General features: G+C 42.5%; 1 protein-coding gene across 1 annotated transcript in view; it reads right to left on the reverse strand.

Moving 5' to 3' along the window:
- The window catches only part of PDE1A (phosphodiesterase 1A), a 432,756-nt gene extending 421,596 nt beyond the window's left edge, over window positions 1–11,160 (reverse strand). Inside the window, exon 1 of the mRNA XM_075318894.1 lies at window positions 10,839–11,160. Within this exon, the coding sequence (XP_075175009.1) occupies window positions 10,839–10,939 (101 nt within the window). The 5' untranslated portion in view covers window positions 10,940–11,160. The remainder of the gene's footprint in view (window positions 1–10,838) is intronic.
- Window positions 11,161–15,247: the final 4,087 nt, after the last annotated feature.

Consider the following 15,247-nt stretch of genomic DNA (forward strand, 5'->3'; position numbering starts at 1 on the left):
AGCGCAAATCAGATACTGGCTGCCCAACTGCAGCTGTATATGTTTTACTGTGAAACACTGTGGGGTTTTCAGAGAAGACATACTTCATAAAGCCATTCAGGGCTATGTGTCTCGGATGACTAATTTAAGGCAAGTCTGAGGGCTTCTCCCATCCCAGTTCCCTATTACAGACAGTTCCTCCATATAGGTTTGTGTACTGGGAGAAATCTGCTAATCTGGAGGTTGCTGGGTGGGTAAAAGTGCCCGAGGCCACTCTCAGACTAGTCATCAGAGACACTAAAGGGTACTTTGCACGCTGCGACATCGCTAGCCGATGATAGCAATGCCGAGTGCGATAGTACCCGCCCCCGTCGCACATGCGATATCTTGTGATAGCTGCCGTAGCGAACGTTATCGCTACGGCAGCTTCACACGCACTTACCTGCCCTGCGACGTCGCTCTGGCCGGCAACCCACCTCCTTCCTAAAAGGGCGGGTCATGCGGCATCACAGCGACGTCACACGGCAGCCGTCCAATAGAAATGGAGGGGCGGAGATGAGCGTGACGTAAACATCCCGCCCACCTCTTTCCTTCCGCATAGCCAGTGGAGACAGGTAAGCAGATGTTCCTCGCTCCTGCGGCTTCACACACAGCGATGTGTGCTGCCGCAGGAACAAGGAACAACATCGTATCTCCTATTGGTGCGACATTATCAAAATGTCCGACGCTACACAGATCACCGATTTACGACACTTTTGCGATCGTTTATCGGCGCATCTAGGCTTTACACGTTGCGACGTCGTTACCGGCGCCGGATGTGCATCACTTTCGATTTGACCCCGACAATATCGCAGTAGCGATGTCACAGCGTGCAAAGTACCCCATAGTCCCTGGACAGCTTTTTAAAGTACAGTGCCTACAAGTAGTATTCAACCCCCTGCAGATTTAGCAGGTTTACACATTCGGAATTAACTTGGCATTGTGACATTTGGACTGTAGATCAGCCTGGAAGTGTGAAATGCACTGCAGCAAAAAAGAATGTTATTTTTTTTTTTTTTTTAAATTGTGAAAAGTTTATTCAGAGGGTCATTTATTATTCAACCCCTCAAACCACAAGAATTCTGTTTGGTTCCCCTAAAGTATTAAGAAGTATTTCAGGCACAAAGAACAATGAGCTTCACATGTTTGGATTAATTATCTCTTTTTCCAGCCTTTTCTGACTAATTAAGACCCTCCCCAAACTTGTGAACAGCACTCATACTTGGTCAACATGGGAAAGACAAAGGAGCATTCCAAGGCCATCAGAGACAAGATCGTGGAGGGTCACAAGGCTGGCAAGGGGTACAAAACCCTTTCCAAGGCTTGTCCGAAGAGTCAAGGCTAACCCAAGGACAACAAGAAAGGAGCTCCGGGAAGATCTCATGGCAGTGGGGACATTGGTTTCAGTCAATACCATAAGTAACGTACTCCACCGCAATGGTCTCCGTTCCAGACGAGCCCGTAAGGTACCTTTACTTTCAAAGCGTCATGTCAAGGCTCGTCTACAGTTTGCTCATGATCACTTGGAGGACTCTGAGACAGACTAGTTCAAGGTTCTCTGGTCTGATGAGACCAAGATCGAGATCTTTGGTGCCAACCACACACGTGACGTTTGGAGACTGGATGGCACTGCATACGACCCCAAGAATACCATCCCTACAGTCAAGCATGGTGGTGGCAGCATCATGCTGTGGGGCTGTTTCTCAGCCAAGGGGCCTGGCCATCTGGTCCGCATCCGTGGGAAGATGGATAGCACGGCCTACCTGGAGATTTTGGCCAAGAACCTCCGCTCCTCCATCAAGGATCTTAAGATGGGTCGTCATTTCATCTTCCAACAAGACAACGACCCAAAGCACACAGCCAAGAAAACCAAGGCCTGGTTCAAGAGGGAAAAAATCAAGGTGTTGCAGTGGCCTAGTCAGTCTCCTGACCTTAACCCAATTGAAAACTTGTGGAAGGAGCTCGAGATTAAAGTCCACATGAGACACCCAAAGAACCTAGATAACTTGGAGAAGATCTGCATGGAGGAGTGGGCCAAGATAACTCCACTGTGCCGGCCTGATCAGGTCTTATAAAAGACGATTATTAGCTGTAATTGCAAACAAGGGTTATTCCACAAAATATTAAACTTAGGGGTTGAATAATAATTGACCCACACTTTTATGTTGAAAATGTATTAAAATTTAACTGAGCAACATAACTTGTTGGTTTGTAAGATTTATGCATCTGTTAATAAATCCTGCTCTTGTTTGAAGTTTGCAGGCTCTAACTTATTTGCATCTTATCAAACCTGCTAAATCTGCAGGGGGTTGAAGACTACTTGTAGGCACTGTATGTTCTTTTCTGAAATGACACAGGATTGCAGAGTAAAAGCGCAAAAGCACAACCAGTGTTCATGATTTGGGGAGCATGAATCTCTGGTTCTTTTTAAGTTTTTACCAACTTGTTCTCAGTTCATTAAAGGGAACCCGTCACCAGGTTTTTCCCTTATGAGCTACGGCCACCACCCCTTATATACAACATTGTAGAATACTATAATATATATATATATATATATATATATATATTTATATATATATATATATATATATATATATATATATATATAAGAGCCCAGGCCACTCTGTATACATTTTAGGGTCCACAGGAAAAATTACATTGGAGACCATCTTAGGGAACTAGAGTTTTGATAATTTGTTTTATTTCACTAGATTAAGATAGATTTAAACTGGAAATGCCTGTAAAATTGACTTTTTTATAATTGTTTTCATACATGTGTCATCCATCTAATGTGAAGTAGCCACTGGGCAATATTACAAAGATAGTAGCATTTTATTTGCTTTTCTACTTAATAACTTGGTGGACTCCTGACTTAAAGGTAAGATGACATGTCCAAAAATGCTATTTACCTTCAGATATAATAAATAGTGGTAAAATCCTGCTTGGCTGCAGCAGATACAGAGAGAAACTAAACTGTTATTCTCCCTGCAGCTGCTCACTTCCTGTTATTAGTGAGGTGCAGGACACGGAGCTGTTACAGTCACCGATCATTACACAGTGAGTGCACTGTAATCACTCTCCAGCACATTGATCCTGCATATGTGCACAGTGTGTGTGCAGTGTGTGTGCAGTGTAGTCTATCAATCAATTTGCAGGTGAGTGATTGCAGCCACACTAACTGTATAGCGAGCTAGAGTGTGGTGACTGTCATAGCCCCTTGACTGGAAATGAATGGCCGCAGGGAGAATATAACTTAATTTTTTCCATTTCGCTCCTGTTCTAGTAAGGCAGCAAGGATTTTTAGCACTACTTACCTGCAGATTAATCATATAAATGCAGGAAAATAGCATTTTTTGCCATTATAGGTTCCGTCTAATCATGTATATACTGTATGTGTTGTATGAAGCAGCAGTCATTTACCCTTCCTCTTCCCCACTCCTAGATAATCTATAGTATGTTAACACATAATATGGGACGGACAGAGTACGACTGCAAGACAAATTATTACAGTTTGTTAATAGTCTATAACCATGGAACATAGGTTATAAGTCTGCTCAAAAAGAGTATTTTTTGTCAAATTATGTGACAGAATGTATAGAATAATGTCACTCGTCCTCTTTTACTGTGTGGGAAACTTGGAAAATGATGGAGTAGAGGGAGAGGACATCATTCCCATTAATCCACATTGGGGCAGGATTTGGGCTGCATAATGAGACTCATTAGTTACCAGCTGACAAAGCCCCTAAAGCCGACATGGTTTCTCTCATACAGGGCTCTCACGAATATTGCTTTTGACTAATATCTGTGGCAGCCACCAGGCCTTTGATCTAGACAGCTCGGAAAGCCTATATGTCTGGTAGTAGTCAGACAGCATAGAATTTACTCTTTCCTGGTGATGTGATTTACTTAAGGTACCGTCACACTAAGCGACGCTCCAGCGATCCCACCAGCAACCTGACCTGGCAGGGATCGCTGGAGCGTTGCTACACGGGTTGCTGGTGAGCTGTCACACAGGCAGATCTCACCAGCGACCAGCCCCAAGCCAGCAGTGACGCGTGCGTGGTATCGATGCTGCGCTTGCTAACTAAGGTAAATATCGGGTAACCAACCCGATATTTACCTTGTTTACCAGCGCACACCGCTTAGCGCTGGCTCCCTGCACTCCTAGCCAGATTACACATCGAGTTAATTACCCGATGTGTAGTCCGGCTATGTGTGCAGGGAGCAGGAGCCGGCACTGACAGTGAGAGCGGTGGATGCTGGTAACGAAGGTAAATATTGGGTAACCAAGGAAAGAGCTTCTTGGTTAGCCGATATTTACATTGGTTACCAGCGTCCGCCGAAGCCGGCTCCCTGCTCACTGCACATTCAGTTGTTGCTCTCTCGCTGTCACACACAGCGATCTGTGCTTCACAGCGGGACAGCAACAACTAAAAAATGGTCCAGGACATTCAGCAACAACCAGTGACCTCACAGCAGGGGCCGGGTTGTTGCTGGATGTCACACACAGCAACATCGCTAGCAACGTCACAAAAGTCGTGCCTCAGCAGCGATGTTGCTAGCGATGTTGCTTAGTGAGACGTGGCCTTTAGTCTGGATGAGAAGATAAGGATAAGGGAAGGTTCAGATGACCTTGTTAAAATGGGCCAGTCACATGTGCAAATAGCTCCGTGTGCTCCATGTGCGGCTCTGTGCTTAGTATAGGAGAAGCAATGTAATTTCTTTATTTACACCAGAAAAACACGGACACCTATGGTAAAAATGGACACACAGCTGACACCGATACCATTTTTTCCACAGATGTGTGAAGGAAACCTAAAGGCCACTTTACACACAGAGATAAATGTGCGGCAGATCTGTGGTTGCAGTGAAATTGTGGACAATCAGTGCCAGGTTTGTGGCTGTGTACAAATGGAACAATATGTCCATGATTTCACTGGAACCAGAGATCTGCCAAAGATTTATCTCTGTGTAAAGTGGCCTTCAATCTGTATGGAAAATTAAAAATGTGCGTTGGCACAAAAACTCATATTAGAAAGTGGGCCGTTCATCAAGATAATGACGGAGAAGCCCCTGGTGGACCTATCTAGGCTTCCACAGGATCGAACTTCCTACAGAGCATACATCCATCAAGTCACCATAGCTCGAGATCAAGCTGAAAGCCGCTAAAAGAAGAAGGTGCTATTAATGTTCACAACCAATATTAATCGGTGTGCCAATGCACATCAGTGATTTACCACATGAACAAGTTGGCTGAGCTTAGAATATTATCCGTCTCAATTCAAGTGATCTTCTTGGTGTCCCAGCCCATACTTACCAGCCTATCACTATTTATTTTTTTTAGTTTTGATGAATTGGAGTAATGAAAAATAGATAAATATGAAGATATATGATAGATATAAATACAGAAATTGTAAATTAATATTTGAACATATAAATGTTGCAATTGAAGGGGCATTATTTTACTATCTTATCTACAAGCCCATGCAGCCTTAATTATGTTACATTTAGCTTATGATGATGTAAGTAGTTGCTATATATGGAAATTGTAATAAAAAAAGTTTCTTAAGAAAAGTGCATAATTATGCAAAAAAAATGATGTCGCGTTCACCGAGGAGTCTTCAGTAATTTAATTAGCAAAGTAATGGCCCATTAACAAACACACATAGTGGTTTGCAAAATTAAATTTCAAGAATATGATGGTCAGCGTCATTTTTGTGTAGCAACAGCAATTAAGAAATGGCTTGTGTAAATGTAGATCGTTGTTCTTCTCCTTCATGATAATTACTGTTGCGATGTCTTGAAACCATTTATGACAAGAAAGAAAAGGCCATTTGCAGGTTCCTGTCCGCCCATAAATTGTAAATAAAGGGGTTTTTTTAACCCAAAGAGAGGCATTAGATTGATAGGGACCCAACAAAAAGAGGTCTCCTTTACGTTGGCGGTTGGGCTCACATAAAATTGGCCATTTTTGTGAACTAAGTATCTCGATTTTTACATGTTTTCCATAGCAGTAATGCAAGTCTATATTCCCATATTCATTGTTCTACATATCTTAGTAATATAGAGTGCAACTGTATCATTTTTGTTTCCATGTTTCATGTTCAGTTTGCACCTGTTCACATTAGAAAGGTAGGATGTGCCATCAGTCTTTTTGTAAGCAAGAAAAAGCTGATTACTTCCAAAGAGGTTGTGTGTGGTATTGAACACAGTTCTATTTATTTCATTTGACGTGGGCAGGAATACTAGATACAATTCATGAACAAGTGTAGCACAGTTTTTGGAAGGAAGTGGCCATATTTTTTAATCCTGTCCAACTTCTTGAGAAGCTTTACAAAACTTTAACTATAAAAAAATAAATTGAAGAAATATACATATGGAAATTATCAGTCCCAATATAAGGCACTTGAATTGAAACCTAGGTGGAACATAAGACATTCAGGTTTGACAAACGCAACAATTTTTGTACAGCTAAATGTGCTCATGTGGCCATTTGGCTTGATAGTTTTGGCAACACTATAAGTAAAAAATATAACAAAACTGCCAACCTAACCAATTGTTAGCAGAAATAAAGGTCCATCTGCATACTGCCAAAACACGTCTAAAATTCTTGATTATTTTTACCACCTTAGGCCCCCTTCACACGTCAGTAATTCCAGAACGTATGTTACTGTTTTTATATGTACTGGAATCACTGACATACAGTACGCAGACCCATTAAAATCAACGGGTCCGCGCACACATCAGTGATTTTTCACTGACCGTGTTTCCGTGTGGTGCACACGCATGTCTGTGTGTTCCGCACGAAGACAAGTCCATTTTTCTCTGGCATCACTGATGCTAGATGGACCACACAGTGGTGTGATCCGTGAGACACGTACCAGAGAAAACACGTATCTTTGAAATAAAATTATTTTTATACTCACCTGTCTTCGGTGAAGCTGTTTCCGGCCTGTTTAGGCCAGCTAATTATGCTCATGAATATTCACTGCACCGCAACCGAAGTTACAACAGAGGGGAGACAGCAGAGGCCGAAGACAGCAGAGCCCGAGATATCAGCACCACAGAAAGCAGGAGCGTGGACAAGTGAGTATAGGAGTGCCTGATCTTCGTGTGACATTACGGATAGCACACGGAGAACACACGTGTGCCAAAAATCACGGCACATGGAGGACCATATGCGTCTTTAACACATCAGTGAAAAACGTGTGTGTTAATCACTGACGTGTAAAAGAGGCCTTAGAAGTAGGAATTTCTAAAACGTTCACTACAATAGTCCTTGTTTCCCAAGTGATAATTCTCATACATTATATTGCCCAATACAATTTAATTTCTACAAAACATCCAAAATTTAAAATGAAGCCTAAAAATCCTTGATCAAAAGTATTGTTAGGTCTTCACAGATTCCATGAGGACCCATGTGTCTCTATGGTTAGAGGCTGCAAACTATGAAGTCTGATCCTACAGTCATTATTAATATCTAATAGGTAGTGCACATTTGATATGTTTGGAAAAAGTAGGTGATATAATAGAAGAAAGTTTGGCTTTAGGATCGGACAACACAGAGTAAAATTCTGTTACAAAGTAAAAGTCTGTTACAAAGGAGACACATAGGTCTGTAGGAGATGTAAACTGTTGAAATATTTTTAGTTAAATCTCCTTGTAGTTCTTTCAATTGTTCTTTAATATTCATAGGCGCTACAGAATTGGTAAAAAGATACATATACTATTTAAATTCAATTTATACAAGTTCTGTAAAAAGCCACTAGATTTCGCCAAAGTCTCAAAAAATGTATATCCTGAAAATGGGTTTGATTTGCAAACAATTTGTTCTGTGGTTCGGAATTTCTTTGTTCATTTTTCAGATCCTTTGGAGAAACTATTATCAGGGAATCTTGCACATGGTAGTAACCCTATAATTAGCTGTTATCTGCCAGGAAGCCAAAGGATAATGTTAATTTAGCTTGTATGAAACACTAACTACTACAACCACTGAAAAAATGCGTAATTGTCACTATTTATCTTACCTGTTAACTTTATATACACTGATGAACAAAAGGGTAAAGAATGTTTTGAACTTTTAAAGAGAACCAACCAAGAGGATTTTCACATGTAAAGTAAAGCCAGTGCTATGCTGGCGTTAGGATGCTGAGTGTAAGCATACCTTTTGTTCTGAGACTGGATGTTTTGTTTCAGAAATATGTGCAAGTAAATTTACACCAATTCACCGCTATTTGATTGACAGGTGCAACAGGAAGGGAATATGTGGGTTGGGTCTTGCTATCTATTCCCGCCTCTGTCTGCCTGCCCGGCCTTCCTCCCCTGTCGCCGTCATAGACGTTAATTTCGACGCAGGAAGACAGACAGGGGTAAGGTATAGATAGCAAGACCAGACCCACATATTTCCTTCCTGTTGCACCTGTCAATCAAATAGCAGTGCATTGCTGGAACTTTACTTGCACATATTTCTGATATAAAACATCCAATCTCTGAACAAAAGCTATGCTTACATTTCGCATCCTAGTGATAGTATAGCACTGGCTTTACTTTATATATGAAAATCCTGCTGGTTAGTTCCCTTTAAGGCTCCACATCTCACCTTCCACTACAGCTTTGAGCGTGAGATTTCCATCATTTTATAGGCAATCATCTTGGCTATCTCATACATAAATTTGACTTGCAACTATTTAGCATATGATTAGTTATGCAGATTCTTGTCATGTCACTGCATTGTTACTGTTTTGCTCCTAAGATTTTACATTTTTATTATTTTGTTAGTATTTTGTAAATCCACTTTTGGCGTTCAACACTGCCTGATTCCTTCTGGGCATGCTCTCGATCAGATTCAAGCATGTCTCAACCAAAATCTAATCTTGGGTCTCTTCTACACGTTCCCAATGTTGGTTCATACTGGCCAACTCACTTGGGTATGTATACAGCGTTTTCTTCAATCCTATCCATAAGTGTTCAATTCTGTTGAGGTCTGGGGACAGTGGGGACAACCCAGAACCTTTACTTCACTGTCATTGAATAATTTCTTCGCCAATCTCAGGTCGTTGTCCTCTTGAAACACTATAGCATCCTTTTCATACTCGTAGTACACGAGTATTCAAAGTGACTTGTTGGATACTTACATATAACTCAGCATTGAGACCACCATTGCTCTTGGTCAAGTATCCAATTACTTTGGCTGTGAAACAACTTCATATCATCAGGCTTCTTCCACTGCACTTAAAGTTCCTTCAATATCTCGGTCCGATAGCTCTTTATACCCTTGTTTCTTGCAGACCCGTTTGCCTCCATCAGAGCCTAGTCTATTGACTTTTGTCTTATCGCTACAAATCACCCATTTCCAATCTTCTACTGTCCAATTTTTGTACTTTTTTTGCAAACTTGAGCCAACGCTTCTGCTTTGATATTGAAATCGAGGCTTCTTCATGTTTTTTTGGGACACCATTCCAGACTTCTGTAATGTGTGTCTATAATCTCACTATTACAAGGCATATGAACAACCTCCACTGCTGTGTTTGTCACACCAGATCTGATAGACCTTGTGATGAACCGAGTTATTGACTCTAATATTTTGCCTGGAAGTCCACTTATTGGCTTTTGAATGGGTGGACTTCATTTCATATTCTTCCAACTGTCATGGCCTCACATGATGCAGTTTGGAAATTTTGTTCGCTGAGAGACCGCTATCGATGAGCTGAATGACGCTATTTCTCTTTTCTTGGGAAAACTTCTTCATGGCTGCTCCTCGATTAAAACAAGTGACGTTCACTTCAGAATCAACCTAATAACACACTGAGCTATTAGGGAATGTGAGAACAGGTTGTAATTTGTAGCATACAGGATGAAAGTTTTTTCCAACACCAGGAGCAAAACAGTAACAATGCAATACAATGACATGGCAAGAAACTGCATAATAATCATATGCTAAATAATTGCAAGTCAAAATTATATATGAGGTGGCCAAGATGATTGTCTTTAAAATGAAGGTAGTCTCACGTTTGAAGCTGTAGTGGATGGTGAGATATGGAGCCTGAAAGTCAAAGCATTGTTACTCGTCAGTGTAAGCTACATTGACATATCCAAAGTAGAGCACAAAAAATACAAAACCCTTAAGGAAATCCTATAAATTATATAAATATTGTTTAGTAAGCCAAAAGAAAAAAGGGGAAGATAACCACGCTGTATGTAGCAGTGTCAATCCATGAGATGGGAAATGGGTGCCAGATCCTCTGGTAAGGCATTGACCAGTAAAGTAGAAATGGAAGAATGAAGGAACGGCATCTTCCAAGAAGCGATGAGTAAAATCAAAAATCTTTATTCAAAGCATTTAAAAAACACTAAAGCAACTGCAGCGTGTTAACGCCTGACGCGTTTCTAGCGCACAAAAAGATGTCCTTAGTCATAGGAATGGTTCTATGACTAAGGGCTTCTTTTTGATTTTACTCATCGCTCCATGAAAGATGCCGTTCCTTCACTCCTCCATAAATATTGTTTGTAAAACGGAAAGTTGAGATCAATGTTCAAGCTGCCTTTATATATATGTAAAACAAAAAAAATATTTCCGTCCCCATTACTCATCACAGTCATAAAGTATAATAAACAAAGTTAGTGCACTTGAGCCTATGAGACATATACTATATATCTAACTAAACAGTAAATCTAAAAAAAGAGGAAGACTACAACAAAGCAACATCTCAACAAGCACACTACTAAAAATAATTGAGTAATTTGGAAGCACAAAAACAGCCGTAGTAAAAATACTAAACACATCACCTACAATCATTAATAGTGTAGCATATGATACTCACATTCCTTGCAAACGTTGGACCATTTTGTCATTTGATTCCTTTTTTTTTATTTTGGAGGAAGTATACCGGTTCTCCAAGGATTCAGATGCTGTAGAATCCATTGCATGTGCCTTAAGGTGCAACAGTCACATTGACGGTAAGTCCCACCAAGCAAAAGCATTACTTAGTCCATTGTATGCCAGTAAACCAAGTCATGTAAGAAGAAGCGAGACTGGAACCTGGTCCATGAACAAAGTGACGAGGTTAAAAGGGTTCAAAAAAGCCGTTTTTTTATCCCTACGGAATTGAACTTAATGGATAACCCCACTGTTTTGTCTCCGGTGAAATCGTCCAGTTGAAACTATCCCCCTGCTCCGATAAGTACGAGCAGCGTAAGATGGTGAGAATACCACTGCCTGCCTGTACGCTCAAGCACTTCCCACATGCAGTTCAGTTTTACAGTTGTGCTCACTGAAGCACAAAAGCACTTTGCAATATCCAAGGATTCATTGTCATTTAGAATAAAGGAGAATTACTTAAGCTCTCCACAAGAGACAGATTTGTGGTGGGGAAATAGAAGCACTAAAGCCATAATACAAAAAAAAAGAAAACAAAAAAGCCCAAATTATGAGACGTCCAGAACAAGACAAAATTTTTTTAAGCCTTACATGTAGGTGGGAATCAAAGGGTTAATGGATGGATTAATGTACGATGTGATCTAATGCCAACCCCCGATGGACCGGACATAAAAATAAGGCTCTTGCATCAGCTGGTCATGAAATCATTGTATGATTATTCATCTTTTCTTAGCATCACCACACAGTAGGTAAATGTCACTCACACCAATAATCACTGTTGCAGCTGCCTCGTACTGTACGCCATTCATCCGCTAAACCCTTTAGGTCATGCAGCGAAAAAGAGAATAGCAAATAGTTCAAGCTAAACAAGTCTGGATGAGTCAGAAGGGCTTTGAAATTACACATTAATGTTGCCAAAACTTTGCATTTGCTTTCCACCTGATGTGTGGAGAATAGGAAAAAAAGTGTTGGCAGTTAAAGGAATGATACACATTACACCTGCACAATAATGAAGGACATTGAGTATACATTTAGCTACCTCTAAATGCATATGTAACTAAAAAGGTGTAGAATAACAACAGGAAACCTAAAAAGCTGAAGTTGTAGGAACTAGAGATTAGCAAACCCAAGGTCTGGTGTTTGGTGTCCGTACTAGACAGACTTTTCCAAAAAAAAAAAACGGAGATCAGGTTTGGAATGATGGTGCTTTCCATATGCAAACCACTCAAGCGCGCTTAGAGAGAAGACGGTAAATACAACTCTACGTGCAACCCAGGGTCCACCATGCTATGGATATAGCTGCTAAGAGCTCAAAGAGCAGAACGGACAATAACTGACTTCAGAATAACTGGGTTTAAATAGAAGGGCGCAAAACAGTCAGTGTTATTTGCACACTCACACTTCTGTGATCAACCATGGGGTCTAGGTGACCACACCATGGGGTCTAGGTGACCACACCATGGTTGATTATCAAGCAGAAAAACCATAAAGAAAAAATACTCCTAAAAACAATATTTATTAGGGTAGAATATTAAAAATGCTCGGAGATACAGAGCATAATAACTCTTATATTATAGAAAGTCTTTTATTGGTCACGTGAGGTGAGTGGGAGGACAAGAAGTGTACAAACCAGCTAGTGAGGAAGGGGCTATTGTAATCTCAGCGTTTATAGGTGAGCCCTAGGTAGCATGGCTCCAGATCTTTCTAAAAATAAATAGATAGCCTATTATCCTTAGGGATATATCGAATTGGTCTCTCCCTCACTTTTAGCTACCTACCAGCGGAGGTGCACCTTAAGGTATTGGGTACCCCCCGCTCCTCGTCGGCTGTCCCTAAGCTGTCCCTTTGACCCGCAAGCCGCATAAGACCCACCACCAAGAATAAAGGTGCACAGTAGTCAATAGGTCATTGTCAAAAATTGGTCACCAAGAAGGATTGGTAACCATGATACAACTTATCCTTAAATAAGGAAAGAAAAGGCAATGCAAACTACTATATAGTATGTAATTGCCTCAAAAAATGGGAATCCATACACAGTTTTTTCCTATGCTCTTAAATGCTATAATAGCCAATTTTCACTGTATATATATATATTTTCAAGCACAGTCAAACAAGATAATGTTGAGATACCAATGTACCAGTGATGTATAAAGATAACAACATATACACCCAGCAGGGAATTGATCTGCTGGGGTAACTGGTAGCAATCAAAAAATCCCAATAGGATGATATAAAGATACCAATGTACCAAGTGTGCATAGAAATACAACATATAATCCCAGCAGGGAACTTATCTGCTGAGGTCACTGGTAACAATCCAAAATCCCGACGTGTTTCCCCCCTAAAAATCTTATCTTAGGGGTTCATCAGGGGAAGAAGAACCAAGGATTTCATGATATCCATAAGTTTTTATATCTTAGTAAATTTGGCTTTTGTAATATAAACAGACCGACATCAGTGGCCAAAGATGAAAGGCAAGTCGTCTGGCAGGTATTCCCAGTTCATCCTGCAGGTACAGTGACCCAGGTGTACTGAGACGCAAAGCTTTGATGAACCCCTTGTGGGAGAAGGAGGACCCTATGACCAAGAACCTCCAAGAGTTCCTGCAGGCCTTTCGCGGCACCTTTGACGAGCCAGGACGCGCCTCCGCGTCTGCTTCATCTCTTCTCCGGTTACGTCAAGGAACTCTGACGGTGGGTCAATACGCCATCCGTTTCCGCACCTTGGCCTCGGAACTCGGGTGGAATAACGAGGCCCTAACCGCCGCCTTCTGGGAAGGACTCTCAGGTCGAATCAAAGATGAGCTGGCTGGACGTGACGTACCGTCCACCCTGGACGCCCTGATTACCCTAGCGACTCGAGTGGACATTCGCTTTCAGGAGCGGTCCAAAGAGGTGTCCCGTGAGAGACGTCCGGTACGGCATGCCTCTCCTCCACAGAAGCCCGCCGTACTCCAGTCAACGACCTCTGGTGCCTCCGTCCATGAGCCCATGCAGATCGACCGTGTGCGACAGTCTGAACAACGTCGAGCAGAGCGACTCGCCAAGGGTCTCTGCTTCTACTGCGGAGAGGGCACACACCTGCTACGCGCCTGTCCAGAGAGGCCGGGAAACTCCAAAGCCTAGGGTTGGTAGGAGAGGCCATCCTAGGTGCTGGGACTCTCTCAGACCCGGTTACATGGACTGTGCAAGTGACAACGGGAGAGACGCGGTTTACGGCTGAGGCGTACCTCGATTCTGGGGCAGCAGGCAATTTCATCCAGCAGGCCACGGTGGACAAATACCAGGTGCCTGTTACTCCACTCGCCAAACCTCTTGTGATTGCCTCTGTGGATGGGAGACCCCTCTCTGACACCATCTCCTGGATCACCAAGCCGCTTGAACTGCGTATCGGTGCTCTGCACACCGAGAACATCGCTCTCTACGTCCTCCCTCACATGTCACATCAAATCCTGCTGGGTCTTCCTTGGTTGCGGACACACGAACCTTCAGTCAGCTGGGGCACTGGCGATATCACTCGATGGGGGTCTTCTTGCCATGACACCTGTCTGAAGACCATAAAACCCATCCGGCGACCTCCGGTTCCAGAGACCCTACCGGGACTACCCTCAGCCTATTGGTCCTTCGTGGACGTCTTTGATAAGAAGGAGTCAGAGGTACTTCCGCCACATCGTCCTTACGATTGTGCCATTGACCTGCTCCCGGGAACTACACCACCTCGAGGAAGGATATATCCATTGTCTCCAGCCGAAACAAGGGCCATGTCTACATACATCACAGAGAGCCTGGCTAAGGGATTCATTCGGAGATCCTCCTCTCCTGTGGGAGCTGGCTTCTTCTTCGTAAAGAAGAAAGAGGGCGACCTACGACCATGCATAGACTACCGGGGATTGAACCAAATTACCGTAAAAAACAAGTACCCCCTGCCGCTCATCCCCGAATTGTTTGATCGGCTCAGAGGAGCTCGTGTCTTCACCAAGTTGGATCTTCGGGGTGCCTACAACCTGGTCCGTATTCGCTCGGGGGACGAATGGAAGACCGCGTTCAACACTCGTGATGGGCACTATGAATACTGCGTGATGCCCTTCGGCCTGTGTAACGCACCAGCCGTCTTCCAAGAATTAGTGAACGACGTGTTCCGAGACCTTCTCTACGTCTGTGTGGTGGTATACCTGGATGACATCCTTGTCTTCTCTCCGGACCTCCAGACCCACCGAGAGAACGTGCAACTGGTTCTACAAAGACTGAGAGAGAATCGTCTGTACGCCAAGTACGAGAAGTGTGTCTTCGTACAGTCTTCTCTCCCCTTCCTGGGTTACCTCATCACCGAGACCGGACTGCAGATGGACCCAAA

The sequence above is a fragment of the Anomaloglossus baeobatrachus genome, chromosome 7 (genome assembly GCF_048569485.1).
Source record: "Anomaloglossus baeobatrachus isolate aAnoBae1 chromosome 7, aAnoBae1.hap1, whole genome shotgun sequence".
Taxonomy (NCBI): domain Eukaryota; kingdom Metazoa; phylum Chordata; class Amphibia; order Anura; family Aromobatidae; genus Anomaloglossus; species Anomaloglossus baeobatrachus.